Source organism: Ranitomeya imitator, chromosome 2 (assembly GCF_032444005.1).
Source record: "Ranitomeya imitator isolate aRanImi1 chromosome 2, aRanImi1.pri, whole genome shotgun sequence".
Taxonomy (NCBI): domain Eukaryota; kingdom Metazoa; phylum Chordata; class Amphibia; order Anura; family Dendrobatidae; genus Ranitomeya; species Ranitomeya imitator.
This window is the reverse complement of record NC_091283.1, coordinates 633,257,090-633,270,082: the sequence shown is the minus strand read 5'-3', so window position 1 is coordinate 633,270,082 and position 12,993 is coordinate 633,257,090. Positions and strand designations below refer to the sequence as shown.

At 44.1% G+C, this 12,993-nt stretch overlaps 1 protein-coding gene across 1 annotated transcript in view; it reads left to right on the top strand.

The window, feature by feature from the left end:
• RPS6KB2 (ribosomal protein S6 kinase B2) overlaps positions 1 to 12,993 on the top strand; it is a 68,433-nt gene extending 55,440 nt beyond the window's left edge. Inside the window, exon 15 of the mRNA XM_069752640.1 lies at positions 12,731 to 12,993. Within this exon, the coding sequence (XP_069608741.1) occupies positions 12,731 to 12,842 (112 nt within the window). The 3' untranslated portion in view covers positions 12,843 to 12,993. The remainder of the gene's footprint in view (positions 1 to 12,730) is intronic.

The following is a 12,993-nucleotide window of genomic DNA, read 5'->3' as shown; positions in this document are numbered from 1 at the left end:
GTTCTCTGGGGTCTCGGCTACCCCCGGCAGCCGAGACCCCGGAGAAAATCCGACTCTGGGGGGCGCTATTTACTTTTTCCACAGCGCCGTTAATTAACAGCGCTGTGGTTTAAGTACCCTTAGTGGCCGCCGTTAAAAGGCGTATCGGCGGTCGCTAAGGGGTTAATCTTTACATGACGTGTGTGTAGATTATTTGAAGTAAAAATAAAAAAAATTATGCTAACTTTTTTTTTTCTAGATCTTTGTCGCAAAGAAAAATTAAACAATAAATTATATGCACCCTAAAATAGTGCCATAACAATTTATTCTGTATAAAACGAAGTCTTATAGAGCCTTGTCAAAGAAAAACAATATGCTGGAGATGCAAAAACATGAATGAGAGCCAAAAGTTTATATTTAGGTGAACAAATGTAAATGAGAAGATACATTGTGGAACACACTTTATTTTGTATATTTTTGTTTTCCTGTACCCATGCCATGATACATGCACACAAATTGGCTAGTTTGTATGTGCCCATCTGCAATGACAAAATCTGCCTTTCTTAACCCTCTAGGGCAGGGGTGGGCAATTAATTTTGCCATGGGGCCGCATGAGAAATTTGGATGGTTTTAGAGGGCCGGACTAATATAATTAACTAATTTTTACCCAATACTGTAGTATACATATGCTATATTTTCATGAACAAACAGTATGTTAAACAATGCAGAGATTATCCAGGCCCCATAATGTCCAGATTTCATTAGTGCCCCCATAATGTCCAGATTTCATTTGTGCCCCCATAATGTCCAGATTTCATTCATTAGTGCCCCCATAATGTCCAGATTTCATTAGTGCCCCCATAATGTCCAGATTTTATTAGTGCAGATAATAACCCAGTGCACAAGTATAGAGGAGCAGATAATAACCCAGAGCACAAGTACTGAGGAGCAGATAACCCAGAGCACAAGTACAGAGGAGCAGATAACTCAGAGCACAAGTACTGAGGAGCAGATAACCCAGAGCACAAGTACAGAGGAGCAGATAACCCAGAGCACAAGTACTGAGGAGCAGATAACACAGAGCACAAGTACTGAGGAGCAGATAATAACCCAGAGCACAAGTACTGAGGAGCAGATAACCCAGAGCACAAGTACAGAGGAGCAGATAACCCAGAGCACAAGTACTGAGGAGCAGATAACACAGAGCACAAGTACTGAGGAGCAGATAATAACCCAGAGCACAAGTACTGAGGAGCAGATAAGCCAGAGCACAAGTACAGAGGAGCAGATAACCCAGAGCACAAGTACAGAGGAGCAGATAACCCAGAGCACAAGTACTGAGGAGCAGATAACCCAGAGCCCAAGTACAGCGGAGCAGATGACCCAGTGCGCAAGTACTGAGGAGCAGATAACCCAGAGCACAAGTACAGAGGAGCAGATAACTCAGAGCACAAGTACTGAGGAGCAGATAACCCAGAGCACAAGTACAGAGGAGCAGATAACCCAGAGCACAAGTACTGAGGAGCAGATAACACAGAGCACAAGTACTGAGGAGCAGATAACCCAGAGCACAAGTACAGAGGAGCAGATAACTCAGAGCACAAGTACTGAGGAGCAGATAACCCAGAGCACAAGTACAGAGGAGCAGATAACCCAGAGCACAAGTACTGAGGAGCAGATAACACAGAGCACAAGTACTGAGGAGCAGATAATAACCCAGAGCACAAGTACTGAGGAGCAGATAACCCAGAGCACAAGTACAGAGGAGCAGATAACCCAGAGCACAAGTACTGAGGAGCAGATAACACAGAGCACAAGTACTGAGGAGCAGATAACCCAGAGCACAAGTACAGAGGAGCAGATAACTCAGAGCACAAGTACTGAGGAGCAGATAACCCAGAGCACAAGTACAGAGGAGCAGATAACCCAGAGCACAAGTACTGAGGAGCAGATAACACAGAGCACAAGTACTGAGGAGCAGATAATAACCCAGAGCACAAGTACTGAGGAGCAGATAACCCAGAGCACAAGTACAGAGGAGCAGATAACCCAGAGCACAAGTACTGAGGAGCAGATAACACAGAGCACAAGTACTGAGGAGCAGATAATAACCCAGAGCACAAGTACTGAGGAGCAGATAAGCCAGAGCACAAGTACAGAGGAGCAGATAACCCAGAGCACAAGTACAGAGGAGCAGATAACCCAGAGCACAAGTACTGAGGAGCAGATAACCCAGAGCCCAAGTACAGCGGAGCAGATGACCCAGTGCGCAAGTACTGAGGAGCAGATAACCCAGAGCCCTTACCACCGACCACCGGCACCGTCCGACTCCACAAGTGACCTCAGTACAGCGCTGCAGTGCCACACAGAACACCGGCGCAACGGAGCAGAGCAGCAGCATGTGTCACGCTGAGGGACGTCACCTGCTGCTGGCGCTTCCCTGATGCGGAAGTGCCAGCGGCGGTCAGCGCCTCTCAGCGGACAGGAGTTTGAATGCAGGGCGCACAGGCGTAGGCGTGGCTGAAGGGAAGGGGAGCCGAGCGGTGCCTGGGGCGGCGGGCGGCAAGGGAAGGGGAGCCGAGCGGTGCCTGGGGCGGCGGGCGGCAAGGGAAGGGGAGCCGAGCGGTGCCTGGGGCGGCGGGCCGTTTACAACCGTCAGGCGGGCCGGATGCGGCCCGCGGGCCGCATCTTGCCCAGGTCTGCTCTAGGGCTATGTCATACAATTTAAAGGGACAAGTAGGATCCCTCTTTAATTATAAAAGATCTTATACAGATTGGAGGATTACTCAGCCAAATAATTATAATTTATTTTTTCTTTCCAACCCAGAAAAATAGAATAAATGGGGGGAAAAAAGCAATTTTTTGCTCTAATTTGCTTTTGTTTATATTATGTACTAAATAACCATCTGAAAGAATTCTCCAGGTTGTTACGGTTGTATCGATATCCAATATACAGTAATGGCAAAAAGTGTTGGCACCCTTCGAAATTTTTCCAGAGACTTGTCTCCCAGAAAATTATTGCAATTCAACATGTTTTGTTATACATGTGTTTATTTTCTTTGTGTGTATTGGAAGAACACACACAAAACTGAAAAGGAAAATTGGACATATCACACAAAACGCAAAGAAAAAATGGGACAGACTAAGGCTACGTTCACATTTGCGGTGCGTCGGGCGCAACCGCGGCGACGCATGCGCCCCTATATTTAACATGGGGGGCGCATGGACATGCGTTTTGTGACGCATGCGTTTTTTGGGCGCAAGCGTCAAAGCGCTGAGGACGCTGCTTGTTGCATTTTTTTTTTGCGCTATAAAAATGAACGCATCCGTCACAAAACGCAGCTTTTTGCATGCGTTTTTGCGTGCGTTGTGCGTTCGATGCAACACACAACAACGCAAATGTGAACGTAGCCTAAATTGTTGGCACCTTTCCAAAATCGTGGGTAAACAACTTTGTTTCATTAAAGTTGCCTGTGGCAAGTAACGGATATGGGCAAATGAGAATCGCACCTGAAGACAGATAAAAAGGGGAGAAGTTGACGCAATCTTTGCATTGTGTGTCTGCTTGTACCTCTCTAAGCATGAAGAACAGAAAGAGAAGAGAACTGTCTGAGGACTTGAGAAACAAAGTCTTGAAAAATATCAACAGTCTCAAGGTTATAAGTCCATCACCAGAGATCTTGATGTTTCTTTATCCATGTTGCGCCGCATAATCAAGAGGTTTACCACCCATGGCACTGTAACTAATCTCTCTGGTTGTGGACAGCAGAGAAAAATTGATGTAATTCTGCTATGCAGAATAGTCCGGATAGCGGATAAGCCGCCCCAAATCAAGTGCCAAAAAATTTCAAGCTGTCCTGCAGGCTCTGAGTGCATCAGTGTCAGTGTAAACTATCTGTCGATATATGAATGAAAGAAAACGCTGTGGGAGGACCCCACTGACAAAGCTAGGTTGCAGTTTGCCAAAATGGACTCAAGCCAAAATCCTTCTGGAAAAGCGTCTTGTGGACAGATGAGAAAAGATAGAGCTTTTTGGTAAAGCACATCATTCTTCTGTCTACCGAAAGAGGAATGAGACCCACAGTCAATTATGGTGGAGATTCAAAATGTTTTGGGGTTGTTTTGCTGCCTCTGGCACTGGGTGCCTTGACTGTGCGCAAGGCATCATGAAAACTGAAGATTACCAGAACATTTTGGGTTGCAATGTAGTGCCCAATGTCAGACAGCTGGTTTTGTGTCCTAAGTCATCGGTCTTCCAGCAGGACAATGACACAAAACTTACTTCAAGAAGCACCCAAAAATGGATGGAACCAAAGCGCTGGAGAAATCTGAAGTGTCCAGCAATGAGTCCAGATCTACAGTGGGTACTGAAGGTATTTATACCCGTTTAAATTTTTCACTCTTTGTTTCATTGCAGCCAAAAAAAGTTCATTTTTTTCACATTAATGTACACTCTGTACACCATCTTGACTGAAAAATGTAGAAGTTTTTGCAAATTTTATAAAAAAGAAAAACTGAAATATCACATGGTCATAAGTATTCAGACCCTTTGCTCAGACACTCATATTTTCATCACATGCTGTCCATTTCCTTGTGATCCTCCTTGACATGGTTCTACTCCTTCATTGGAGTCCAGCTGTGTTTAATTAAACTGATAGGACTTGATTTGTAAAGGCACACACCTGTCTATATAAGACCTCACAGCTCAAAGTGCATGTCAGACTAAATGAAAATCATAAGGTCAAAAGAACTGGCCAAGGAGCTCAGAGACAGAATTGTGGCAGGGTACAGATCTGGCCAAGGTTACAATAGAATTTCTGCAGTACTCAAGGTTCCTAAGAGCACAGTGGCCTCCATAATCCTTAAATGGAAGAAGTTTGGGACCAGCAGAAGTTTTCCTACACCTGGCCGTCCAGCCAAACTGCGCAATCGTGGGAGAAGATCTTTGGTGAGAGAGGTAAAGAAGAACCCCAAGATCACTGTGGCTGATCTCCAGAGATGCATTAGGGATATGGGAGAAAGTTCCGCAAAGTCAACTATCGCTGCAGCCCTTCACCAGTCAGGTCTTTATGAGCCTCTCCTCAGTGCAAGACATATGAAAGCCCGCATAGAGTTTGCTAAAAAAACACATGAAGGACTCCCAGACTATGAGAAATAAGATTCTCTGGTCTGATGAGACGAAGATAGACCTTTTTGGTGATAATTATTAGCGGTATGTGTGGAGAAAACCAGGCACTGCTCATCACCTGCCCAATACAATCCCAACAGTGAAACATGGTGGTGGCAGCATCATGCTATGGGGGTGTTTTTCAGCTGCAGGGACAGGATGACTGGTTGCCATTAAAGGAAACCTGAATGCGGCCAACCAAACAGAGAGATATCCTGGATGAAAACCTCTTCCAGAGTGCTCTGGACCTCAGACTTGGCCTAAGGTTCACCTTCCAACAAGACAATGAAAGCACACCGCTAAAATAACAAAGGAGTGGCATCAGAGCAACTCTGTGATCGTTCTTGACTGGCCCAGTCAGAGCCCTGACCTAAACCCAATTGAGCATCTCTGTAGAGACCTGAAAATGGCTGTCCACCAACGTTCACCATCCAACCTGACGGAACTGGAGAGGATCTGCAAGGAAAAATGGCAGAGGATCCTCAAATCCAGGGGTGAAAAACTTGTTGCCTCATTCCCAAGAAGACTCATGGCTGTACTAGCTCAAAAGGGTGCTTCTACTCAATACTGAGCAAAGGGTCTAAATACTTATGACCATGTGATATTTCAGTTTTTCTTTTTTATAAATTTGCAAAATTACTACACTTCTTTTTTTTTTTTTCCCTTTTTTTCCAGTTAAGATGGAGTGCAGAGTGAACATTAATAAGAAAAAAAAAAAACTTTTTTGAATTTACCAAATGCCTACAATGAAACGGAGTGAAAAATGTAAAGGTGTCTGAATACTTTCCTTACCCATTGTAAATCCCATTGAACACCTGCAGAAAGGTCCTAAAATTGAGGTTGGGAGAAGGCACCCTTCAAATATGAGACATGGAGCAGTTTGCAAAAGAACAGTGGTCCAAAATTCCAGTTGAGAGGCGTAAGATGCTTGTTGATATAGGAATTGATTGATTGTAGTTATTTATTCCAAAGAATGTGCAACCAAATATTAACCCCTTAGCGACCGCCGATACGCCTTTTAACGGCGGCCGCTAAGGGTACTTAAACCACAGCGCCGTTAATTAACGGCGCTGTGGAAAAAGTGTATAGCGCCCCCCACAGGCCGATTTTCTCCGGGGTCTCGGCTGCCGAGGGTAGCCGAGACCCCAGAGAACATGATTCGGGGGGGTTTTAACCCTCCCCGCATTTGCGATCGCCGGTAATTAACCGTTTACCGGCGATCGCAAAAAAAAAAAAAAAAAAGCGATCTCTTTTTAATTTCTCTGTCCTCCGATGTGATCGCACATCGGAGGACAGAGAAAAGGGGTCCCAGGTGGCCCCCCAATACTCACCTAGCTCCCCCGATGCTCCTCGTGTCTCCCGGTGGGCGCCGCCATCTTCAAAATGGCGGGCGCATGCGCAGTGCGCCCGCCGGCCGGCACCGGGAGAATCTTTGGGGTCTCGGCTGCCTGGGGTAGCCGAGACCCCAAAGAGCATGATCGGGGATCGGTTTTAGCGACCCCTGTTTTGCGATCGCCGGTAATTAACTGTTTACCGGCGACCGCAAAAAAAAAAAAAAAAAGTAAAGTGTAATTCTCTGTCCTCTGATGTGATCGCACATCAGAGGACAGAGAAATAGGGGGATTCGGGGACCCTAGCATACTCACCTAGGTCCCTGGATCCTCTTGCTGCTCCTCCTGGCCGCCGGCAGAAGAACATGGCGGACGCATGCCCAGTGCGCCCGCCATCTGTCTCCATCTGCCGGCCGGCAGGAGAACAGCGGTTAGGGTTAGGGTTAGGGGTAGGGTTAGGGGTAGGGTTAGGGGTAGGGTTAGGGCTAGGGTTAGGTTAGGGGTAGGGTTACGGCTAGGGTTAGGTTAGGGGTAGGGTTAGGTTAGGGTTAGGGGTAGGGTTACGGCTAGGGTTAGGTTAGGGGTAGGGTTAGGGGTAGGGTTAGGGGTAGGGTTGGGGCTAAATTTAGGGTTAGGGTTGGGGCTAAATTTAGGGTTAGGGTTGGGGCTAAATTTAGGGTTAGGCTTCTTTCACACTTACGTCGGTACGGGGCCGTCGCAATGCGTCGGCCCGACATACCGACGCACGTTGTGAAAATTGTGCACAACGTGGGCAGCAGCTGTAGTTTTTCAACGCATCCGCTGCCCAATCTATGTCCTGGGGAGGAGGGGGCGGAGTTACGGCCACGCATGCGCGGTCAGAAATGGCGGATGCGACGTACAAAAAAACGTTTCATTGAACGTTTTTATGTGCCGACGCTCCGCCAAAACACAACTGATCCAGTGCACGACGGACGCGACGTGTGGCCATCCGTCACGATCCGTCGGCAATACTATGGGCAAAAAACGCATCCTGCGGGCACATTTGCAGGATCCGTTTCTTGTCCAAAACGACGGATTGCGACGGAATGCCAAACAACGCAAGTGTGAAAGTAGCCTTAGGGCTAGGGTTAGGGTTGGGGCTAAAGTTAGGGCTAGGGTTGGGGCTAAAGTTAGGGTTAGAGCTGGGATTAGGTTTAGGGTTTGGATTAGGGTTGGTATTAGGGTTAGGGTTGGCATTAGGGTTACGCTTGGGATTAGGGTTAGGTTTGGGATTAGGGTTAAGGTTAGGGTTGTGATTAGGGGTGTATTGGGATTAGGGTTAGGGTTGAGATTAGGATTAGGGGTGTGTTGGATTTAGGGTTTTGATTAGGGTTATGGTTAGGGTTGACATTAGGGTTGTTTTGGGGTAAGGGTTGTGATTATGGTTAGGGTTCGTGATTAGGATTATGGATCAGGTTGGGATTAGGGTTAGGGGTTGGAGCTAGAATTGGGGGGTTTCCACTGTTTAGGTACATCAGGGGGTCTCCAAACACGACAGCCAATTTTGCGCTCAAAAAGTCAAATGGTGCTCCCTCCCTTCTGAGCTCTGCCATGCGCCCAAACAGTGGGTTACCCCCACATATGGGGCATCAGCGTACTCGGGATAAATTGGACAACAACTTCTGGGGTCCAATTTCTCTTGTTACCCTTGTGAAAATAAAAACTTGGGGGCTACAAAATCTTTTTTGTGAAAAAAAAAAATATTTTTTATTTTCACGACTCTGCATTCTAAACTTCTGTGAAGCACTTGGGCATTCAAAGTTCTCACCACACATCTAGATAAGTTCCTTGGGGGGGTCTAGTTTCCAAAATGGGGTCACTTGTGGGGGGTTACTACAGTTTAGGTATATCAGGGGCTCTGCAATCACAACATAATGCCCACAGACCATTCTATCAAAGTCTGCATTCCAAAAAGGCGCTCCTTCCCTTCCGAGCTCTGCCGTGCGCCCAAACAGTGGTTTACCCCCACATATGGCACATCAGCGTACTCGGGATAAATTGGACAACCACTATTGCAGTCCAATTTCTCTTGTTACCCTTGTGAAAATAAAAACTTGGGGGCTACAAAATCTTTTTTGTGAAAAAAAAAATATTTTTTATTTTCACGACTCTGCATTCTAAACTTCTGTGAAGCACTTGGACATTCAAAGTTCTCACCACACATCTAGATAAGTTCCTTGGGGGGTCTAGTTTCCAAAATGGGGTCACTTGTGGAGGGTTTCTACTGGTTAGGTACATCAGGGGCTCTGCAAATGCAACATAATACCCGCAGACCATTCTATCAAAGTCTGCATTCCAAAACGGCGCTCCTTCCTTCCGAGCTCTGCCGTGCGCCCAAACAGTGGTTTACCCCCACATATGGGGTACTAGCATACTCAAGACAAATTGGACAACAACTTTTGGGGTCCAATTTCTCTTGTTACCCTTGTAAAAATAAAAACTTGGGGGCTACAATATCTTTTTTGTGGAAAAAAAAAATATTTTTTATTTTCACGGCTCTGCATTATAAACTTCTGTGAAGCACTTGGGCATTCAAGGTTCTCATCACACATCTAGATAAGTTCCATGGGGGGTCTAGTTTCCAAAATGGGGTCACTTGTGGGGGATTTCTACTGTTTAGGCACATCAGGGGCTCTCCAAACGCGACATGGCGTCCGATCTCAATTCCAGCCAATTCTACATTGAAAAAGTAAAACGGCACTCCTTCTCTTCCAAGCTCTGCGGTGCGCCCTAGCAGTGGTTTAGCCCCACATATTGGGTATCAGCGTACTCAGGAGAAATTGCACAACAACTTTTGTGGTCTAATTTCTCCTGTTACCCTTGTGAAAATAAAAATTTGTGGGCAAAAAGATCATTTTTGTAGAAAAAATGCGATTTTTTTTTTTTCACGGCTCTACGTTATAAACTTCTGTGAAGCACATGGGGGTTCAAAGTGCTCGCCACACATCTAGATAAGTTCCTTAAGGGGTCTAGTTTCCAAAATGGTGTCACTTGTGGGGGGTTTCCACTGTTTAGGCACATCAGGGGCTCTCCAAACGCGACATGGCGTCCAATCTCAATTCCAGCCAATTCTACATTGAAAAAGTAAAACGGCGCTCCTTCACTTCCAAGCTCTGTGGTGCGCCCAAACAGTGGTTTACCCCCACATATGGGGTATCGACGTATTCAGGAGAAATCGCACAACAACTTTTGTGGTCTAATTTCTCCTGTTACCCTTGTGAAAATAAGAATTTGTGGGCAAAAAGATCATTTTTGTGTAAACAAAAGCGATTTTTTTATTTTCACGGCTCTACGTTATAAACTTCTGTGAAGCACTTGGGGGTTCAAAGTGCTCGCCACACATCTAGATAAGTTCCTTAAGGGGTCTAGTTTCCAAAATGGTGTCACTTGTGGGGGGTTTCCACTGTTTAGGCACATCAGGGGCTCTCTAAACGTGACATGGCGTCCGATCTCAATTCCAGCCAATTCTGCATTGAAAAAGTCAAACGGCGCTCCTTCACTTCTAAGTTCTGCGGTGCGCCCTAACAGTGGTTTACCCCCACATATGGGGTATTGGCGTATTCAGGAGAAATTGCATAACAAAATTTATGGTTACATTTCTGTTTTTACACTTGTGAAAATAAAAAAAATGGTTCTGAATTAAGATGTTTGCAAAAAAAAGTGAAATGTTCATTTTTTCCTTCCACATTGTTTCAGTTCCTGTGAAGCACGTAAAGGGTTAATAAACTTCTTGAATGTGGTTTTGAGAACCTTGAGGGGTGTAGTTTTTAGAATGGTGTCACACTTCATTATTTTCTATCATATAGACCCCTCAAAATGACTTCAAATGTGATGTGGTCCCTAAAAAAAAATGGTGTTGTAAAAATGAGAAATTGCTGGTCAACTTTTAACCCTTATAACTCCCTAACAAAAAAAAATTTTGTTTCCAAAATTGTGCTGATGTAAAGTAGACATGTGGGAAATGTTATTTATTAACTATTTTTCGTGACATATCTCTCTGATTTAAGGGCATAAAAATACAAAGTTTGAAAATTGCAAAATTTTAAAAATTTTCGCCATATTTCCGTTTTTTTCATAAATAATCGCAAGTAATATCGAAGAAATGTTACCACTAACATGAAGTACAATATGTCACGAAAAAACAATCTCAGAATCAGCGGGATCCGTTGAAGCGTTCCAGAGTTATAACCTCATAAAGTGACAGTGGTCAGAATTGCAAAAATTTGCTCGGTCATTAAGTACCAAATTGGCTCTGTCACTAAGGGGTTAATCTGAGGGTGTCAACTATTTTGTCCAGCCCATCTTGGGGGTTTTGTGTGAAATTATGTTCAGTTTGCCTTTTTTTTAAAGTTTTTTTTTTGTGCTGTTCCCAAAACACACACACATATGAAATAAAACGTGTATAGCAAAACGTGTAATTGCAATAGTTTTCTGGGAGAAATACTTAATTTCCTGGAACAATTTCAAGGCTACCAACACTTTCAACTATATGTAGGTTTTTGTTAGCTGTATGGTATAAAATACTTTTTTTTTTTTTTCTTTAAAAAAAAAAAAAATTTCTTTTTGTCAGAGTAGTTTTTTTTTCTTTGCATATATTTATATTTTTTTTTACATATGTCCCACAAGAGATTATAAAAGATCTCTGGGGAACATGTTTGTTTTTATTGTTCATTTTTTCCCAGTATAAATGGTGCATGTATCAGAGCCCCAGGTACAGGGTAAAGCAGCCTCCTTGAGTCATCTGGGTCTGCTAGAAACCAACAACTTTTCTATGCCAGCAGAGACCACGCCATCTTGTAATCACCAAGTTCCTACAATAGCATCAGCAGTGCCAATGCTCTGTTCACTGCACTATGCTTCCTGAGAAGACAGAAGCATTAGTAGACCACTTCTGCCTTCTCTCCAGGTTCTGGGCTAGATTTCAGGAGTTTTAACCTGGTGCCTTTAAATTTACATTATTGGAGTATTATGGCATTTGGTGTCATAAAAATTTCCCAAATTGTTTTTGTGGCAAAGTGTCAAACTGAAGATTTTTTTTTTTATAGAAACAAATGCCTAACACAGAATTTTTAGTTTTTTTCCTCCCTAATTAAAATGTAGAATACATGATATAATCTCCCCCAAAATGGCAGTATTAAAATATATATCTTGTCCAAATAAATAAAGCTTTCCTATTAATATGTTGACAAAAAAATGAAGATCTGACTATCAAAATAGAAAAAATGCCAGAACCTGAGACCCAAAGTAAGCTGGTTCTTAAAGATGTATTTTTATTTAGGTATGTGTATTTTAATGCGAGTTACATCATAAGGCCGGGGTCACACTTGCGAGTTCATTGTGAGAAACCCGCACATCAATGCCGAAGCTTGCGGCTGCATGTATTTCTATGTAGCTGAGCGCTCCGGTCCCGAGTGCTGGGTATTGAGGCGAGAGACTCGTGCAAGTTTCTCGCATTGTACATGCAAGTATGACCCCGGCCTAAATCAGATTAAACCCACCCATACACAAGAGACAGCTGTCAGCAGAGTGCTCCTGTGCTCACTGTGAGACCATCCCGCCAATATTGGTGGGTTCGGCTGATTTTAATCTAATGTATATGGGGGCCTTTATGCCCAAAGCTTGAGGCTGCTTACCTTACTTTTCTCCATCCACTGTCATTGACCTTCTCTTATATGTAATTACACATGTTAAATCCACATATAGAATGTCACATTGTTCTGTATATAGGGGAATGTACTCTGGAAGTTACTTTCTAGAGGATTTTACGTTGATAGGTCTGTCCTGAAGGCCATGGCTCCAATGTAAACAGAGCCTTTTGGGCGAGTAACACACCAATTCCAGCAGGTTTGGTCTTTAAAGCGATATTAAGTAGTAGGTATAATAATTAGAAATATTCTGTAGTTCTTCTGATTGGCTATATCACTTACCCCATGTGCAGGGCATTGCAGTAGCTTAGGTATTCATGGTTAGTGGTCGTAAGCATGAATACGTAAGCCATGCCCTGCACATGGGGTAAGTGGCATAGCGAATCAGAAGAATTATGCTACATGCTTGGAAGTATTTGGTATTATTATTACTATATATTATTATTATTTCTACTACATATTGGGATATGTACTTGGAGATGAGATTACCTCTTTAAGGGTAAAACGGTGGCTGAAATCATGCGCTTATATGTTGTGTGCGATCCGTCCTGACAAATAATACGTTCTGATTTTCCTAATTATTGCAGTCCTGGAAGTATGCCTCCTGCTCTCCAGAATGAAGTGAAGCCCCAAGAATCCTCACAACCACTTCCAATTTCATCAAGGGGACGGAAAACTAAAGGCCGTAAAGGTGTATGAGCCAGACTAACCTCCAAAACAAGACACTGAGATAAGCCAGCGGCTTCTACCTAGCGCCTCCTGAGGACAGCAGAGTCGTAGCTAGCTATGCCTCCGAGCTCTGTGTGAGCACTCAGGGAAATAACCACCTTTAATAAAACGTATAACTTAA